At 39.3% G+C, this 17,129-nt stretch overlaps 1 protein-coding gene across 4 annotated transcripts in view; it reads left to right on the top strand.

Annotated features, from left to right (window-relative positions):
* LOC123856086 (zinc finger protein 677-like) overlaps nt 1–17,129 on the top strand; it is a 54,044-nt gene that overhangs the window by 10,999 nt on the left and 25,916 nt on the right. The window contains exon 4 of one of the 4 annotated variants that reach the window (XM_064581759.1): nt 1,760–10,652. The exons of the other annotated variants lie outside the window; for them this stretch is intronic. Within the exon in view, the coding sequence (XP_064437829.1) occupies nt 1,760–3,747 (1,988 nt within the window). The 3' untranslated portion in view covers nt 3,748–10,652. Of the gene's footprint in view, nt 1–1,759; nt 10,653–17,129 lie in introns of those variants that run through there. 4 annotated transcript variants of the gene reach the window in all.

Genomic DNA, 17,129 nt, shown 5'->3' with positions numbered 1-17,129 from the left:
AATGGAATTTGTGGGATAGTCAGTTTGATTTTTTTAGAGAGGTGTGAGCTGGGGTGGAGAGATAGGGGGAGGAGCAGAGGAAGAGGGAGAGAATCCCAGGCGGACTCTATGCTGAGCATGGAGCCCAACATGGGGCTCCATCCCATGACCCTGAGATCATGACCTGAGCCGAAATCAAGGGTCAGGTGCTTAACTGACTGAGCCACTCAGGTGCTCCAGAGTTTGATAGTTTTTGGAGCCAATACTGAAATAAATGCAAGCCTACAATCTTCCTGTAACACCATACTGTCTCCCTGTGGAATGTCTTCCACTTTCACCTCATACCCATGGTGTCAGTTCTGACAGAATGAGTCCGTATTCTTCCTGTTGCTCAATCGGCTCCTCTCTTTTTTCAAGGTCAGGCTTTTAACTGTCATAACACAATCATATCACCATAGATGTGCAAAGCACAAGCACTGCTCCCACTTTTCCTGTTGCTCCTTGTGCTTCACTCTTGCTTTTCTGAACCCAAATCCTGGCCTTTGCTCAGCTTTTTCATTGATCTAAACAAACTATTGGTATCTCCTGGTATATTAATTTTGAGCACCAACGCACCTCAGTGTCCACAGGACTTGCCCCTCCCCACACTGCCTTACCTACATAAGGAAAGACCCCTGTTCATACGCAGTACAGCTTGCTCAATACAGCAGTGTGATCTGGTGTTTAATAATAATGTATGCGGATATGATGAAAGAAAAAAAATACTTTAAGAAATCTGTGTGTTACAATTAAACAGTTGATAAATCTAGCAGGTTAAGTAACCAGTTACACAAAATAACAGTCTCTGGAATTCTAAAGAATTCTTCCCTGAGAACTAAAGAAAGAATTTACATTCCATAAGGAACACACAGTAGGAGAAATGAAAGACATGTTGAGAATCACTGAATTATGAAATATCAGGTTCAGGTAAACACATTTTTATTTTTTATTTTATTTTATTTTATTTTTTTTAAGATTTTATTTATTTATTTGAGAGAGAGAGAATGAGAGAGAGCACATGAGAGGGGGGAGGGCCAGAGGGAGAAGCAGACTCCCCGCCGAGCAGGGAGCCCGATGCGGGACTCGATCCAGGGACTTCCAGGATCATGACCTGAGCCGAAGGCAGTCACTTAACCAACTGAGCCACCCAGGCGCCCCCAGGTAAACACATTTTTATAAAGATTAAGAATTAGGGAAGACAGGGGCGCCTGGGTGGCTCAGTTGTTAAGCGTCTGCCTTCGGCTCAGGTCATGATCCCGGGGTCCTGGGAACGAGCCCCGCATGAGGCTCCCTGCTCGGTGGGAGGCCTGCTTCTCCCTCTCCCACTCCCCCTGCTTGTGTTCCTGCTCTCGCTCTCTCTCTGTCAAATAAATAAATATAAAAAATAAAAAAATAAAAAAATTAGGGAAGACAGAAACCTCAATTATGATCTCATGTACAGTTATGTAATAGCCAGTATATAGATCAGCTCCCTAATCATGAAGTATCAATTATCCAGGTGTCTGGCCAAAAAATATGTATAGTATATAAGGTATGTTTTGAAAACTTACCTTAAGATCAGAGAAAATAATATGGAAAAATTTATAAAAAGAAAACTTAAAAACATTATATATTACAGTAGTGTTTGTATATTACAATAGTGTTTGAAGACTGTGCTTGAGAAATTTCTTAGGTTCATTATAAGCATTTTTTTTGTAGGAGTATGTAATTCAGTATAAAATATTTACCTTCTGTTTGATAGGAAGCCTTTCTGCTGGATTTGCAATCAAGGACTTATCACCAATAGAGGACATTAATAAAGGAGAATTATACCACTTAGTGATACTGGAGAGAAATGAAAGCCATAGCCTCAAGGATTTTGATCTCAAGGAAGTCTGGGAAAATATGCATGAGTTTGAGAGTCACTGGAGATACGATGCAAGAAATTACAAAGAAGTGCCTTTGACACATAACAAAAATCTCATTCATAGAAAAGATCAACAGCTTAATAAATCCTCAGTTACTTTTCCTCAAAAGCAGAGTATTACTGTAAAAAATAATACATACCAATATTTCATGCATGACGAGCCATTTGTAAGGCATTTGTTAAAACTGGAAAATAACATAAGTGGTCCTGGAAACTGGTACATAAACTGTTTGGAAAATAGAATTGGATTAAGTTTGCAGGGACACCTGGCTGAACTGCAGAGATTTCATACTGAGGAAAAAATGTATGAATGTAATCAAGTTGAGAAATCTGTCAACAATGGTTCCTCTGTTTCACCACTTCAGAGAATTCCATCTAGTATCAAAAACATTTGGAATAAATACAGGAAGATTTTAAAATATCCTTTGTTACCTGCACAATACAGAAGAGCATACACTAGAGGAAAATCTTACAACTGTAATGACTGTGGGAAGGCTTTTAGCAAAAGTTCAAATCTCATGAGTCATGAGAGAATTCATTCAGGACAGAGACCTTACAAATGTAATGAGTGTGGCAAAGCCTTTACAGAGCGTTCACATCTTACTCAACATAAGAAAATCCATACTGGAGAGAAACCTTACAAATGTAATGAGTGTGGCAAAGCCTTTAACCAGTGTTCGAACCTCACTAGACATCAGAGAGTCCATACAGGAGAGAAACCATATAAATGTAACGTATGTGGCAAGGTCTGTAGTCAAAATTCAAACCTTGCAAATCATCAGAGAATGCATACTGGAGAGAAACCTTACAAATGTAATGAATGTGGTAAGGCCTTTATCCAACGTTCACACCTTTGGAGTCATGAGAGAATTCATACTGGAGAGAAACCTTACAAATGTAATGAATGCAGCAAAGCCTTTGCTGAACGTTCAGGCCTTACTCAGCATAAGAAGATCCATACCGGAGAGAAACCTTACAAATGTAATGAGTGTGGCAAAGCTTTTAAGCAGTGCTCACACCTCATTAGACATCAGAATACCCATCCTGGAGAGAAACCACACAAATGTAAGGTATGTGGCAAGGCCTTTATCCAAAGCTCTAGCCTTATAGAACATCAGAGAATTCATACAGGAGAAAAACCTTATAAATGTAATAAATGTGATAAGGCTTTTATCAGACGGTCACACCTATGGGGTCATGAGAGAACTCATACTGGAGAGAAACCTTATGAATGTATTGAGTGTGGCAAAGCCTTTGCTGAGCGTTCAAATCTTACTCAACATAGAAAAATCCATACTGGAGAGAAACCTTACAAATGTAATGAGTGTGGCAAAGCTTTTACCCAATTTGCAAACCTTACTAGGCATCAGAAAATACACACTGGAGAGAAACCACACAAATGTGATGTTTGTGACAAGGCTTTTATCCAAAGTTCAAGCCTTATGGAACATCAAAGAATTCACACAGGAGAAAAACCTTATAAATGTAATAAATGTGATAAGGCTTTTATTAAACGTTCTCACCTTTGGGGTCATGAGAGAACTCATACTGGAGAGAAACCTTATAAATGTAATGAGTGTGGCAAAGCCTTTACGGAGCGTTCACATCTTACTCAGCATAAGAAAATCCACACCGGAGAGAAACCTTATACATGTAATGAGTGTGGCAAAGCTTTTACCCAGTTTGCAAAACTTAACAGGCATCAGAAAATACATGGTGAAAAGAAACATTATAAATCTAGTATGTGTGGCAGTGGTTTTATTCAAAGCTCAAGCTTTGGGGATCATCAAAGAACTCACAGTAGCAAGAAACCTTACAAATAAAATGATTAAGCAAGTGTTCAAGCCTTATTCAACATCAGAATTCCATTATGGAGAGGAACCATATGAAACTAATGTGGCAAAGCCTGTAACCAGGGGTTTACACCTCTCTTGATATCAGAATATAAATCTCTAAAAGAAAGCACACAAATGTAATGTATGGCAAGGCTTATCCAAAGTTTATACGTTGTGGAACATAACAGTTCTTACTAGATAGAAACCTTACAAATGTAGTGAGTGTGATCAGCTTTATAAAAAATGTACAACTTGGGGGGTGGGGATAGGGGAATGTGATTAAGAGGTACAAATTTCCAGTGATTAAAAAAAAAAAGTACAACTTTGTGGTCATGAAAGAATTCATATGAGATGGAAACCATATAAATGTGTCAAGGTCCTTACCTCAGGAAACACCAAAGAATTCATACTGGACAGAAACATTACAAATATAATGAAGGTGATAATTTATTTAGCCAATTCTCTCAATGGACTACAATAAGAAAATTCATACTAGGGGAAGTAAGTCTATTTTGAGAATTAACCAATCTTAGATGTTAAATTCCACAGAAAATTTAAATTATTTAAAACTGATGAGATGATGTGTATCAGTAGAACAAGGATATCTGTGGAAAGACCTACTAATTATCTTCAGCTTACCATTTTTAAAGATATTTTAAGTAATATCAACACCCAATGTGGAATTCAAACTCACAACCCCAAGATCAAGAGTTGCATGCTTTTCTGACTGAGCCAGCCAGAAGTCACTGTAAATTTTTTTTACTCAATTACTTGAGGTTTCCTGAGGCTGCATTATTATTGATGACTTACAACCTGAAGTTTGGGACCCACTGATGTTATACTTTAATTACATGCATTTCATGTGTCACCATAATGGTCTCAGAAGGGATCAGTAAGGTGAAAGGACCTAGTTCATTAGCTGGGGCTTATTCATACCTATGTAACCTGGAAAAACTAGGACACTAATTTTAAGATACAGTAGGGTGTAAGTTTGAGAGCATAGGGAGTGGCAGGGAATAGTGTAAAACTGTTATCTAAATTGCCATGTTTTCTGTGATCACAGCCTCTTCTCTAGATTTGTTGGTATGACTGAGGGCCTTTGTTGATGATGATTACAGGAAAGGATGATGATGAAACAGTAGGCCAGGACATTGAGAGAATGAGACTTTCATGTGAGTAGAAGGACAGGTTACTAGGGATGGCATATGTGGTAGAAAAAATGGAGGGGGAATGATGATCTCTCCCTCTTTTGAAAGGTAATAGTTGTGTATCACAGATTAGTAGAAATTAGTCTTATTTTTGGAAACTGAAGAGAAAGTTCTAGAGGACATTTTAATCAAAAGAACCAGAGTAGTATGCTTGTGAAGGATTCAAATTTGGCCACTGAAATTGTGTTTTGATACCATTTTATTTAGGATATTATAAATTCTCATATCTAAATAAGTAAAATAGAAACCTTTTTTTGTAACACTGAATGAACCACGTGCCTTTTATTAGCCCAAGTGTATCCCACACCTCATTGGGGCATTTCATAATGAACACTAATAATACATCCTTGGGCTCCATAGGTTGAATGTCATCCCTAACAACTTTTTTCCATGTTAGATTCACACAACTTACAGTCTTGGAAATTCATATTCATAATTTCAACTTGAAAGTTACACAATTTCAAACTCTCACCCTCTAAAACCTGCCTCCCTGTTCATGAACACACACTGTATGATGATTACATTTCTACATGCCTTTCTTTTGTGCTGAAATGAGACCCATGGGTTGCACCTTTACATTAAATGAAAATAGAAAAATAGTAAGCATATGAAAAGTATTAGGAAATAAAATGTCGGAAATAAGGATAAAGATAATCTCTTTTGTGCTGGAGTGCTCAGGGAAATAAGTTGAAAAGATCAGTGTTCGTTGAGTTTACTCTCAAGAACAAATATTGACACAATGGGAATCTTTTGATAACTAGCAATCTCCGATATTTACCCTCTAAAACATTTTTTGCTAGTTTGCACTTGTGCTTACTTTGCTGGAAGAGGATGTTTGGATGTCATGAATGAGGACTTCATACAATAAAGTGTTACGAGAACGTTTATTACATAATGATGCTTTCTGGGGAGAGCAGGATAGACCTCCTCAGGTTGTTCTAAAAATGGCTAGAGAACGCAGGGAATGATGACTGGTTTGTTATGATGGTTACTATGTGGGGCTGGGGTGATGGCACTCACTTACGGTGTGCACTTTCAACTAATGCCAAGGGAAGGGGCACTTGGGCTTTATTAGCTTGCCTTGCCCAGATGGGCAGCATAGTAAGAGGTTATAATGAGGCTTAACAGGTATTGTTCGTCAGACATCAGAAATGGAGTCAGACTAACTGAATGTTTACTCCTGACTTGGTAGGGAAAAGACCACAATCTTCCTTATGCTAACACACTACCTTCATTTCCCTGGTACACATACAGACCCCGCTGCACAATATGATTGTTGAAAATGGTGAAATACTGTTTAGATAAATTATCTAAGGTATTTTTAATAAACTTAATGATGTCACAATTATATTGCTATTAAGTTACAGTCTAATATTAAAATATATGTGGAAAAATAGATGTGGAAGTGATAGAATATGTCCCAACTACAAGCCTGTTGTAGATCTCTCACTTTAAGGTAGAATGGAATGAATGGAATCTCAAAATCAGTCCTTTCATTTCTCTACCAAGATACTAGAATCAGAATATCTGTATTGAAACTTGGCAAATTATTTTAGTTTTAGGTTCAGATAAATAAATTAACTTAAATTTCAAAGGAAATAAATCTTTAAGTTAGAAAATGCTGAACTAGTAATTGTTGAATCTCATTTGGAACACCTATCAAGTCATGGGTTGCACAGAACATACTCAGGATAAAGAACAAAGTTCGCTGATAAAATCTGTCTCTCCCCACAGTTACCCTTGACTACCTTGTCATTTAATATTAATAAGGGGTATTTTTAATTTGGTCTGCAAAATGTTTTCTCTAACACCTTTTTCTTTTACCTTCTGTTGTTTAGGCGTGAATATGAAATTTGAAAAATCCCTAATATCCTTATTAAAATTGCATTATTAAAATTTCTAGCTGATTGGAAAAACTTACTGGGATTATCATTTCCATGTAAGCAAGACAAAACCTAATGATGAAAAGGGCTTTGCCCCTCACCATTCACCCTTGGTCATACAGTGGCTGTCCTGCTGTAAGGAGAGAGGGCTGCTAACGGAGGTAGAGCAGGCAGAGAACTGCCCAGGGGACCTGTCACATCCAGCACTACAACGAACACTACAACTCTGGGCTTCCTGTTACTTGGGAAATGATAAACCACCTACTTGTCTCAGCCACTGTTTTCCAGGAGGTCTGTCACTCAAAAACTGTCCTACCTGACAAATAAGATTCATATTTTGTATTGAGAGTAGAATGGAACATTTGAGAGGGGTTCCTGAATTTAAAATTTTGTAGCTTAGAAAAGCTTTATTAAAACATCCCTTCAGGGGCGCCTAGGTGGCTCAGTCAGTTAAGCGTCTGGCTTTTGATTTTGGCTCAGGTTATGATCTCAGGGTCACGAGACAGAGTCCCACATCGGGCTCTGCACTCATCGGGGAGTGTGCCCAAGATTCGCCCCCTCTCTCTGCCCTTCCCCCCCTCAAATAAACAAATCTTAAAAAAAAAAAAAAACCTTCACTGATGAGTTAGAGCTGTTTGGAACGTGTTGCCTAAAATTCACAATGTGAACAAAATATAGCATGAGAATTTATGACAAAATGTTCAGAACACTAAGAAAGTTACAGGAATAGGGAATTTGGCTCCACAAACAAAATTACATGTTTACTTATATTCCATAAGGGATAAGTCTATAAGCATAAAATATGATAATGCAAAGTTCATAAGTATGTTCATGTACAGTGATAGACTTGTAGGGTTTCCTAATTTAAACAGTTTTCTGGCAATGCCCATATGATGAGGTGATATCTGAGCAGAATCACTGAAAATGTATCATGCAAATACAAATAAGGGCAAATGGGTAGAGGAAACAGAAGGAGAAGATTGTCAGAATGGGAACATATTTACCGCAATTAGTATGTGGCTTGGTGAAATATTAAGTTTCTACTGGAGACATTTAAAATCTGGGACTCCTTAGAGTTACAATTTAAAAAATTTTAACAAAATTCCCCAGAGTACATAAGATGATATGTAATAGATCCAAAATAATGATGACCTGTTTGGAGAATGCACATATTTCTTTATGGTAGCCTTACCATTACCAAGAGAACGCAGGGGTGGGGTGGGGTAATGAATTAAAGGAAAGATAGTAAATACCATTTGTCAAAACTATCTGACAGGACGGGTCGCCTGGGTGGCTCAGTCATTAAGCGTCTGCCTTCAGCTCAGGTCATGATCCCAGGGTCCTGGGATCGAGCCCCGCATCGAGTCCCGCATCGGGCTCCCTGCTCGGCGGCAAGCCTGCTTCTCCCTCTCCCACTCCCCCTGCTTGCGTTCTCTCTCTCGCTGTCAAATAAATAAAATCTTAAAAAAAAAAACACAGAGGTTTGATCCCAGGACTTCTTAAGATACACACTTTTCCTTTTGTCTACACCCCTGTAGCCAGCCAGGGGTATATTGCTACTTCCACTTATGAATGTGTATCAAGTAAAACTGGTGGGTCTTTTACACCTCAGTTATATCTTAATGCCCGTATCATAAATTTTTTTTACCATATAATAAAATATTATACTTTGAAACTGAATAGTAACAAAACACATATTTCATATGTTTTCCTCATGAGTACAAGACCTACTGACTCCCATTTATTCCTAGTTTTACTCTTCAAATTGAGACCAGTCTTGTGTTACCAGTGCCTAATATTTGACTACAAAATTGACTTTTCAGTTATGTTTCAGATACCAAATTTTATACTAATTCAGATGTGATGAGAATGTGACTGTGTGTGCAAGGTTGGCAAACTTTTTATGTAAGGAACAGATAGTAAATATTTTATTCTTTGTAGGCCATACTGTTTCTGTTACAGCTATTCCAATATGTCCTTGTTGGATCAAAAGTACCTAAATATAGGTGTGGCTGCATTCCTATTATACTTCATCTAAAAACAGATGGTAGGCTGTATTTGGCTCATGTTCTGTAGGTTGGAGACTCCTGATCTACACAAAGGAATTAAGAGCACCAGAATAAGTACATGTGTAAATTAAAAATGACTTCCTATTTGCAAATCTCTTTAAAATACAGTGGGCTGTTTAAGAAACTAACAGTCTAGTACATATGTTTATAGCATATGTAATAGTAAACCTATAATAATGATAGCAAAGGGCAGGAGTGGAGAAATGGAAGCACACATGGAAAGGAAGGGTCTGATGCTCTATATGAGTTAAGTGTCAAGTCACATGAAGGTAGACTGGTAAGTTGTGTAGTACAACCCCTGAAGCAAGCACTTAAAAAACAGCTATAGCTAACACCAGTAAACCAAAAAAGGTTTCAAATAAAACCATTTCTAAAAATTCAGTTATTTCAAAGAAGAGAGAAAAAGGGGAAAGAACAAAGGAGACATGATGAAACCAATAGCAAGATAATTTAAATCTATATAATATCTGTAAAAGGAAATGGTCTAAAGACCCCAATGAAAAGCTAAAATTGTCAACTGTAATTTTCAAAGACCGACAACAATATGTTTCCTACAAGAAATTCAGTTCAAAAATTAAAGGACACGGGGCGGAGCAAGATGGCAGAGGAATAGGAGACCTGGATTTCGTCTGGTCTCAGGAAGTCAGCTGGATAGGGATCAAACCAATCTGAACACTTACGAACTCAACAGGAGATCGAAGAAAAGAAGAACAACAACTCTCTGAACAGAAAAGCAACCACTTTCTGGAAGGTAGGACGTGCGGAGAAGTGAATCCGAGGCGATATTCAGGAGGATAGATGGCGGGGGAGGGGCCTCCGTCAGCCGCTTCTGGCAAGTGACAGAGCCAGGGAGCACAGAATCGGAACTTTTCGAAGTCGGCTCCGCTGAGGGACGTCACTCCGGTGGCTAAGCGGGGGGTGGAACCCTCGTGGGACAGTGTGGTCTTAGGACCCTTGGGGTCACAGAAAGACTGGGAGTACCTGAGTGCAGCAGAGCTCCCAGGTATCGGAGCAGGGAAGCGGCTGCAGAGGCAGAGCCCAGGCGCGGGCTCTCAGCTTGGGGTTGTCATAAACCGTGATCCGCGGCACAGTCGGGCCCCTGCTCCTCCAGCAGGGACCCAACAAGCGGCAGATCCGGGGAGACTCCCCTTCCTCTCCCGGGAGGAGCGGTGTGGGAGCGCACCGCAGGGATCTGCTGGGTTTGGAGACTCCACCCAGGGTCGGGTGCCAGAGATAGAAACACGCGGTCACAGGCTGGGTGAGCACGGAGTGTGGCCGGAGACCGGGGAGACGGGAGGGACTGGCGGCTTTTCTCTGGGTGCTCACTGAGGAGTGGGCCCCGAGTTCTCGGCTCCTCCAAGGCAGAGATTGGGAGGCCGCCATTTTCACTCTCGGCCTCCAAAGTGGTACGGAAAGTTCGCAGGGAACAAAAGTTCTGGAGAGCAACCCGAGCAGATTACTTAGCCCGGACCGGGCAAGGGCGGGGCAATTCCGCCTCCGGCAAAGACACTTGGGAACCACGGCAACAGGCCCCTCCCCCAGAAGATCAGTGAGAACAGCCGGCCAAGACCAAGTTAACCAATCAATGAGAATGGCAGAACTCCAGCACTAGGGGAATACTGCACATAGAATTCATGGCTTTTTCCCCATGATTCTTTAGTCTTTCAAAGTTAATTTTTTTTAAACTTTTTTTAAATTTTTCTTTTTCCCTTTTTCAACCAACATCTTATCAATCCCTTTTTAAAAAAAAAATTTATTTTTTTTATTTTTCATTTTTAGAGTCATATTCTATCCCTTCATAGTAGTTACCCGTATTTTTGGCATATGTATATAAGTTGTTCTCTCTTTAAAATTTTGAGATAGTTTCTTCTAACAGATCAAAATATACCCTAAATCTCTATTGTATGGTTTTTTTCTACTCCCCTGCCTGATCACATTCTCTCCCTTTTTTTCTCTTTTTTTAAATCCTCTTCTTTCTTTTTTCAAACAACTTCTTATCAATTCCTTTTATAAAATTTTTTATAATTTCCATCTTAACAGTCATATTCCATCCCTTCATCTTATCAACCCTTATTTCTGTACATATATAAGTTTTTCTTTCTTTAAAATTTTGGGAGGCACTTTCTTCTAACAGACCAAATACACCCAAGATCTAGTGTGTGGCACTGATCTATATACCAGCCTGATCATATTTGATCATATTCTGGTGTTTTTTTTTGTTTTTTTTCTGTTTTTGTTTGTTTTTATCTTTTTCTTTTTCTTTTCCTTTTTTTTTTTTCTTTTTCTTTTTTCTCTCTTTCCCTTTCTTTTCCCACTGCTTCAGGTCTTTTCTGATTTGTTTAGAGTATATTTTCTGGGAACGTTGTTACCCTGTTAGCATTTTGTTCTCTCATTAATCTATTCTCCTCTGGACAAAATGACAAGACGGAAAAAATCACCTCAACAAAAAGAACAAGAGGTAGTACCGACTGCCAGGGACCTACTCAATACGGACATTAGTACGATGTCAGATCTAGAGTTCAGAATCATCACTTTAAAGATACTAGCTGGGCTTGAAAAAAGCATGGAAGGTATTAGAGAAACCCTTTCTGGAGAAGTAAAAGAACTAAAATCTAACCAAGTAGAAATCAAAAAGGCTATTAATGAGGTGCAATCAAATATGGGGGCACTAACTGCTAGGATAAATGAGGCAGAAGAGAGAATCAGTAATATAGAAGACCAAATGATGGAAAATAAAGAAGCTGAGAAAAAGAGAGGTAAACAACTACTGGATCAGGAGGGCAGAATTTGAGAAATAAGCGATACCATAAGATGAAACAACATTAGAATAATTGGGATCCCAGAAGAAGAAGAAAGAGAAAGAGGGGCAGAAGGTATAATGGAGCAAATTATAGCAGAGAACTTCCCTAATTTGGGGAAGGAAACAGGCATCAAAATCCAGGAAGCACAAAGAACCCCTCTCAAAATCAATAAAAATAGGTCAACACCCCGATATCTAATAGTAAAACTTACGAGTCTCAGAGACAAAGAGAAAATCCTGAAAGCAGCTCGGGAGAAGAGATATGTAACCTAAAATGGTAGAAACATTAGACTGGCAACAGACCTATCCACAGAGACCTGGCAGGCCAGAAAGGGCTGGCAGGATATATTGAGAGCACTAAATGGGAAAAATAGGCAGCCAAGAATACTATATCCAGCTAGGCCGTCACTGAAAAAAGAAGGAGAGATCAAAAGCTTCCAGGACAAACAAAAACTAAAGGAATTTGCAAACACGAAACCAGCCCTACAAGAAATCTTGAAAGGGGTCCTCTAAGCAAAGAGAGAGCCTGAAAGCAACATAGACCAGAAAGGAACACAGACAATATACAGTAACAGTCACCGTATAGGCAGTACAATGGCACTAAATTCCTATCTTTCAATAGTTACCCTGAATGTAAATGGGCTAAATGCCCCAATCAAAAGACACAGGCTATCAGATTGGATTAAAAAACAAGACCCATCGATATGCTGTCTGCAAGAGACTCATTTTAGACCCAAAGACACCCCAGATTGAAAGCGAGGGGGTGGAAAACCATTTACCATGCTAATGGACACCAAAAGAAAGCTGGGGTGGCAATCCTTATATCAGACAAATTAGATCTTAAGCCAAAGACTGTAATAAGAGATGAGGAAGGACACTATATCCGACTTAAAGGGTCTATCCAACAAAAAGATCTAACAATTGTAAATATCTATGCCCCTAACATGGGAGCAGCCAATTATATAAGGCAATTAATAACAAAAGCAAAGAAACACATCGACAAAAATACAATAATAGTGGCGGACTTTAATACCCCCCTCACTGAAATGGACAGATCATCTAAGCAAAAGATCAACAAGGAAATAAAGACTTTAAATGACACACTGGACCAAATGGACTTCACAGACATATTCAGAACATTCCATCCCAAAGCAACAGAATACACATTCTTCTCTAGTGCCCATGGAACATTCTCCAGAATCGATCACATCCTAGGTCATAAATCTGGTCTCAACTGGTATCAAAAGATTGGGATCATTCTCTATTTTCAGACCACAATGCTTTGAAACTAGAACTCAATCACAAGAGGAAAGTTGGAAAGAACTCAAATACATGGAGGCTAAAGAGCATCCTACTAAAGAATGAATGGGTCAACCAGGAAATTAAAGAAGAATTAAAAAAATTCATGTAAACCAATGAAAATGAAAACACAACTATTCAAAATCTTTGGGATGCAGCAAAGGTAGTCCTAAGAGGAAAGTATATAGCAATACAAGCCTTTCTCAAGAAACAAGAAAGGTCTCAAGTACACAACCTAACCCTACACCTAAAGGAGCTGGAGAAAGAACAGCAAATAAAGCCTAACCCAGCAGGAGAAGAGAAATAATAAAGATCAGAGCAGAAATCAATGAAATAGAAACCAAAAGAACAGTAGAACAGATCAACGAAACTAGGAGCTGGTTCTTTGAAAGAATAAGTAAGATTGATAAACCCCTGGCCAGACTTATCAAAAGGAAAAGAGAAATGACCCAAATCAACAAAATCATGAATGAAAGAGGAGAGATCACAACCAACACCAAAGAAATACAACCAATTATAAGAACATATTATGAGCAACTCTATGCCAGCAAATTAGATAACCTGGAAGAAATGGATGCATTCCTAGAGATGTATCAACTACCAAAACTGAACCAGGAAGAAATAGAAAACCTGAACAGACCTATAACCACTAAGGAAATTGAAGCAGTCATCAAAAATCTCCCAAAAAACAAAAGCCCAGGGCCAGATGGCTTCCCAGGGGAATTCTACCAAACATTTCAAGAAGAATTAATACCTATTCTTCTGAAACTGTTCCAAAAAATAGAAATGGAAGGAAAAGTTCCAAACCCATTTTATGAGGCCACCATTACCTTGATCCCCAAACCAGACAAAGACCCCATCAAAAAGGAGAACTACAGACCAATATCCCTGGTGAACATGGATGCAAAAATTCTCACCAAAATACTAGCCAATAGGATCCAACAGTACATTGAAAGGATTATTCACCACGATCAAGTGGGATTTATCCCTGGGCTGCAAGGTTGGTTCAACATCCGCAAATCAATCAACGTGATACAATACCTTAACAAAAGAAAGAACAAGAACCATATGATCCTCTCAATAGATGCAGAAAAAGCATTTGACAAAGTACAGCATCCTTTCTTGATCAAAACTCTTCAGAGTATAGGGATAGAGGGTACATACCTCAATACCATAAAAGCCATCTATGAAAAACCTACAGCGAATATCATTCTCAATGGGGAAAACTGAGAGCTTTCCCCCTAAGGTCAGGAACGCGGCAGGGATGTCCACTGTCACCACTGCTATTCAACATAGTGCTAGAAGTCCTAGCCACAGCAATCAGACAACAAAAAGAAATAAAAGGTATCCAAATTGGCAAAGAAGAAGTCAAACTCTCACTGTTTGCAGATGATATGATACTTTATGTGGAAAACCCAAAAGACTCCACCCCAAAACTACTAAAACTCATACAGGAATTCAGTAAAGTGGCAGGATGTAAAATCAATGCACAGAAGTCAGTGGCATTCCTATACACCAACAAGACAGAAGAAAGAGAAATTAAGGAGTTGATCCCATTTACAATTGCACCCAAAACCATAAGATACCTAGGCATAAATCTAACCAAAGAGGCAAAGGATCTGTACTCAGAAAACTAGAAAATACTCATGAAAGAAATTGAGGAAGACACAAAGAAATGGAAAAACGTTCCATGCTCATGGATTGGAAGAACAAGTATTATGAAGATGTCAATGCTACCTAGAGCAACCTACACATTCAATGCAATCCCCATCAAAATACCATCCACTTTTTTCAAAGAAATGGAACAAATAATCCTAAAATTTGTATGGAACCAGAAAAGACCCCGAATAGCCAGAGGAATGTTGAAAAAGAAAAGCAAAGCTGGCGGCATCACAATTCTGGACTTCCAGCTCTATTACAAAGCTGTCATCATCAAGACAGTATGGTACTGGCACAAAAACAGACACACAGATGAATGGAACAGAATAGAGAGCCCAGAAATGGACCCTCAACTCTACGGTCAACTAATCTTTGACAAAGCAGGAAAGAATGTCCAACTGAAAAAAGACAGTCTCTTCAAATGGTGTTGGGAAAACTGGACAGCCACATGCAGAAGAATGAAACTGGACCATTTCCTTACACCACACACAAAAATAGACTCCAAATGGTTGAAAGACCTCAATGTGAGACAGGAGTCCATCAAAATCCTAAAGGAGAACACAGGCAGCAACCTCTTCGACCTCAGCTGCAGCAACTTCTTTCTAGAAACATCGCCAAAGGCAAGGGAGGCAAGGGCAAAAATGAACTATTGGGACTTCATCAAGATAAAAAGCTTTTGCAAAGCAAAGGAAACAGTCAACAAAACCAAAAGACAACTGACAGAATGGGAGATGATATTTGCAAATGACATATCAGATAAAGGGCTAGTATCCAAAATCTATAAAGAACTTATCAAACTCAACACCCAAAGAACAACGAATCCAATCAAGAAATGGGCAGAAGACATGAACAGACATTTTTCCAAAGAAGACATCCAAATGGCCAACAGACACATGAAAAAGAGCTCAATATTGCTCGGCATCAGGGAAATCCAAATCAAAACGTCAATGAGATACCACCTCACACCAGTCAGAATGGCTAAAATTAAGAAGTCAGGAAATGACAGATGTTGGCACGGATGCAGAGAAAGGGGAACCCTCCTACACTGTTGGTGGGATTGCAAGCTGGTGCAGCCACTCTGGAAAACAGTATGGAGGTTCCTAAAAAAGTTGAAAGTAGAGCTACCATATGATCTAGCAATTACACTACTGGGTATTTACCCCAAAGATACAAAAGTAGGGATCCGAAAGGGTACGTGCACCCCGATGTTTATAGCAGCAATGTCCACAATAGCCAAACTGTGGAAAGAGCCAAGATGTCCATCGACAGATGAATGGATAAAGAAGTGGTATATATATACAATGGAATATTATGCAGTCATCAAAAGGAATGAGATCTTGCCATTTGCAATGAAGTGGATGGAACTGGAGGGTATTATGCTGAGCGAAATAAGTCAAACAGAGAAAGACATGTATCATATGACCTCACCGATATGAGGAATTCTTAATCTCAGGAAAGAAACTGAGGGTTGCTGGAGTGGGGGGTGGGGTGGGAGGGATGGGGTGACTGGGTGATAGACACTGGGGAGGGTATGTGCTCTGGTAAGCGCTGTGAATTGTGCAAGACTGTTGAATCTCAGATCTGTACCTCTGAAACAAATAATGCAATATATGTTAAGGAAAAAAAGAAGAAGAATAAGAAGATAGCAGGAGGGGAAGAATGAAGGGGGGGGAATCGGAGGAGTAGATGAACTATGAGAGATGATGGCCTCTGAAAAGCAAACTGAGGGTTCTAGAGGGGAGGGGGGTGGGAGGATGGGTTAGCCTGGTGATGGGTATTGAGGAGGGCATGTTCTGCATGGAGCACTGGGTGTTATGCACAAACAATGAATCATGGAACACTACATCTAAAACTAATGATGTAATGTATGGGGATTAACATAACAATAAAAAAGATGCAAAAAAAAAGAAAATTAAAGGACACAATGAAAAATCATGGAGAAAAGATAAACACTATTAAAAATAGGGTAGCTATATTAAGATCAAAGTTAATTAAAGAGCAAATAATATGGGGCGCCTGGGTGGCTCAGTCATTAAGCATCTGCCTTCGGCTCAGGTCATGATCCGAGGGCCATGGGATCGAGCCCTGCATCGGGCTCCCTGCTCGGCAGGAAGCCTGCTTCTCCCTTTCCCACTCCCCCTGCTTGTGTTCCCTCTCTCGCTGTGTCTCTCTCTGTCAAATAAATAAATAAAATCTTTAAAAAAGGAGAGAGCAAATAATAAGACCAGGAGTAATTATGAAATCTCTTTCATAGTTATAAAGGGATAAAGTCACCAGAATGGCACGAGAATCCTAAACCATGCACCCAGCAGCAGAACTTCAAAAACCTGAAAAAATGGACAGGACCACAATTACAGACCAATCCACAGTCACAGTCAAGAAATTTCCATGCCCCTTCTCTCCATAATAGAACAAGTAGACAGAAAATAAGGACCTAGACAGTTGTAACATG

This window comes from Mirounga angustirostris, unplaced genomic scaffold (assembly GCF_029215605.1).
Source record: "Mirounga angustirostris isolate CCGP_5_RB_7025 unplaced genomic scaffold, mMirAng1.0.hap1 SCAF_16, whole genome shotgun sequence".
NCBI lineage: Eukaryota > Metazoa > Chordata > Mammalia > Carnivora > Phocidae > Mirounga > Mirounga angustirostris.
Note: the sequence above shows the minus strand (reverse complement) of the source record. Positions and strands in the feature narration are given on the sequence as shown.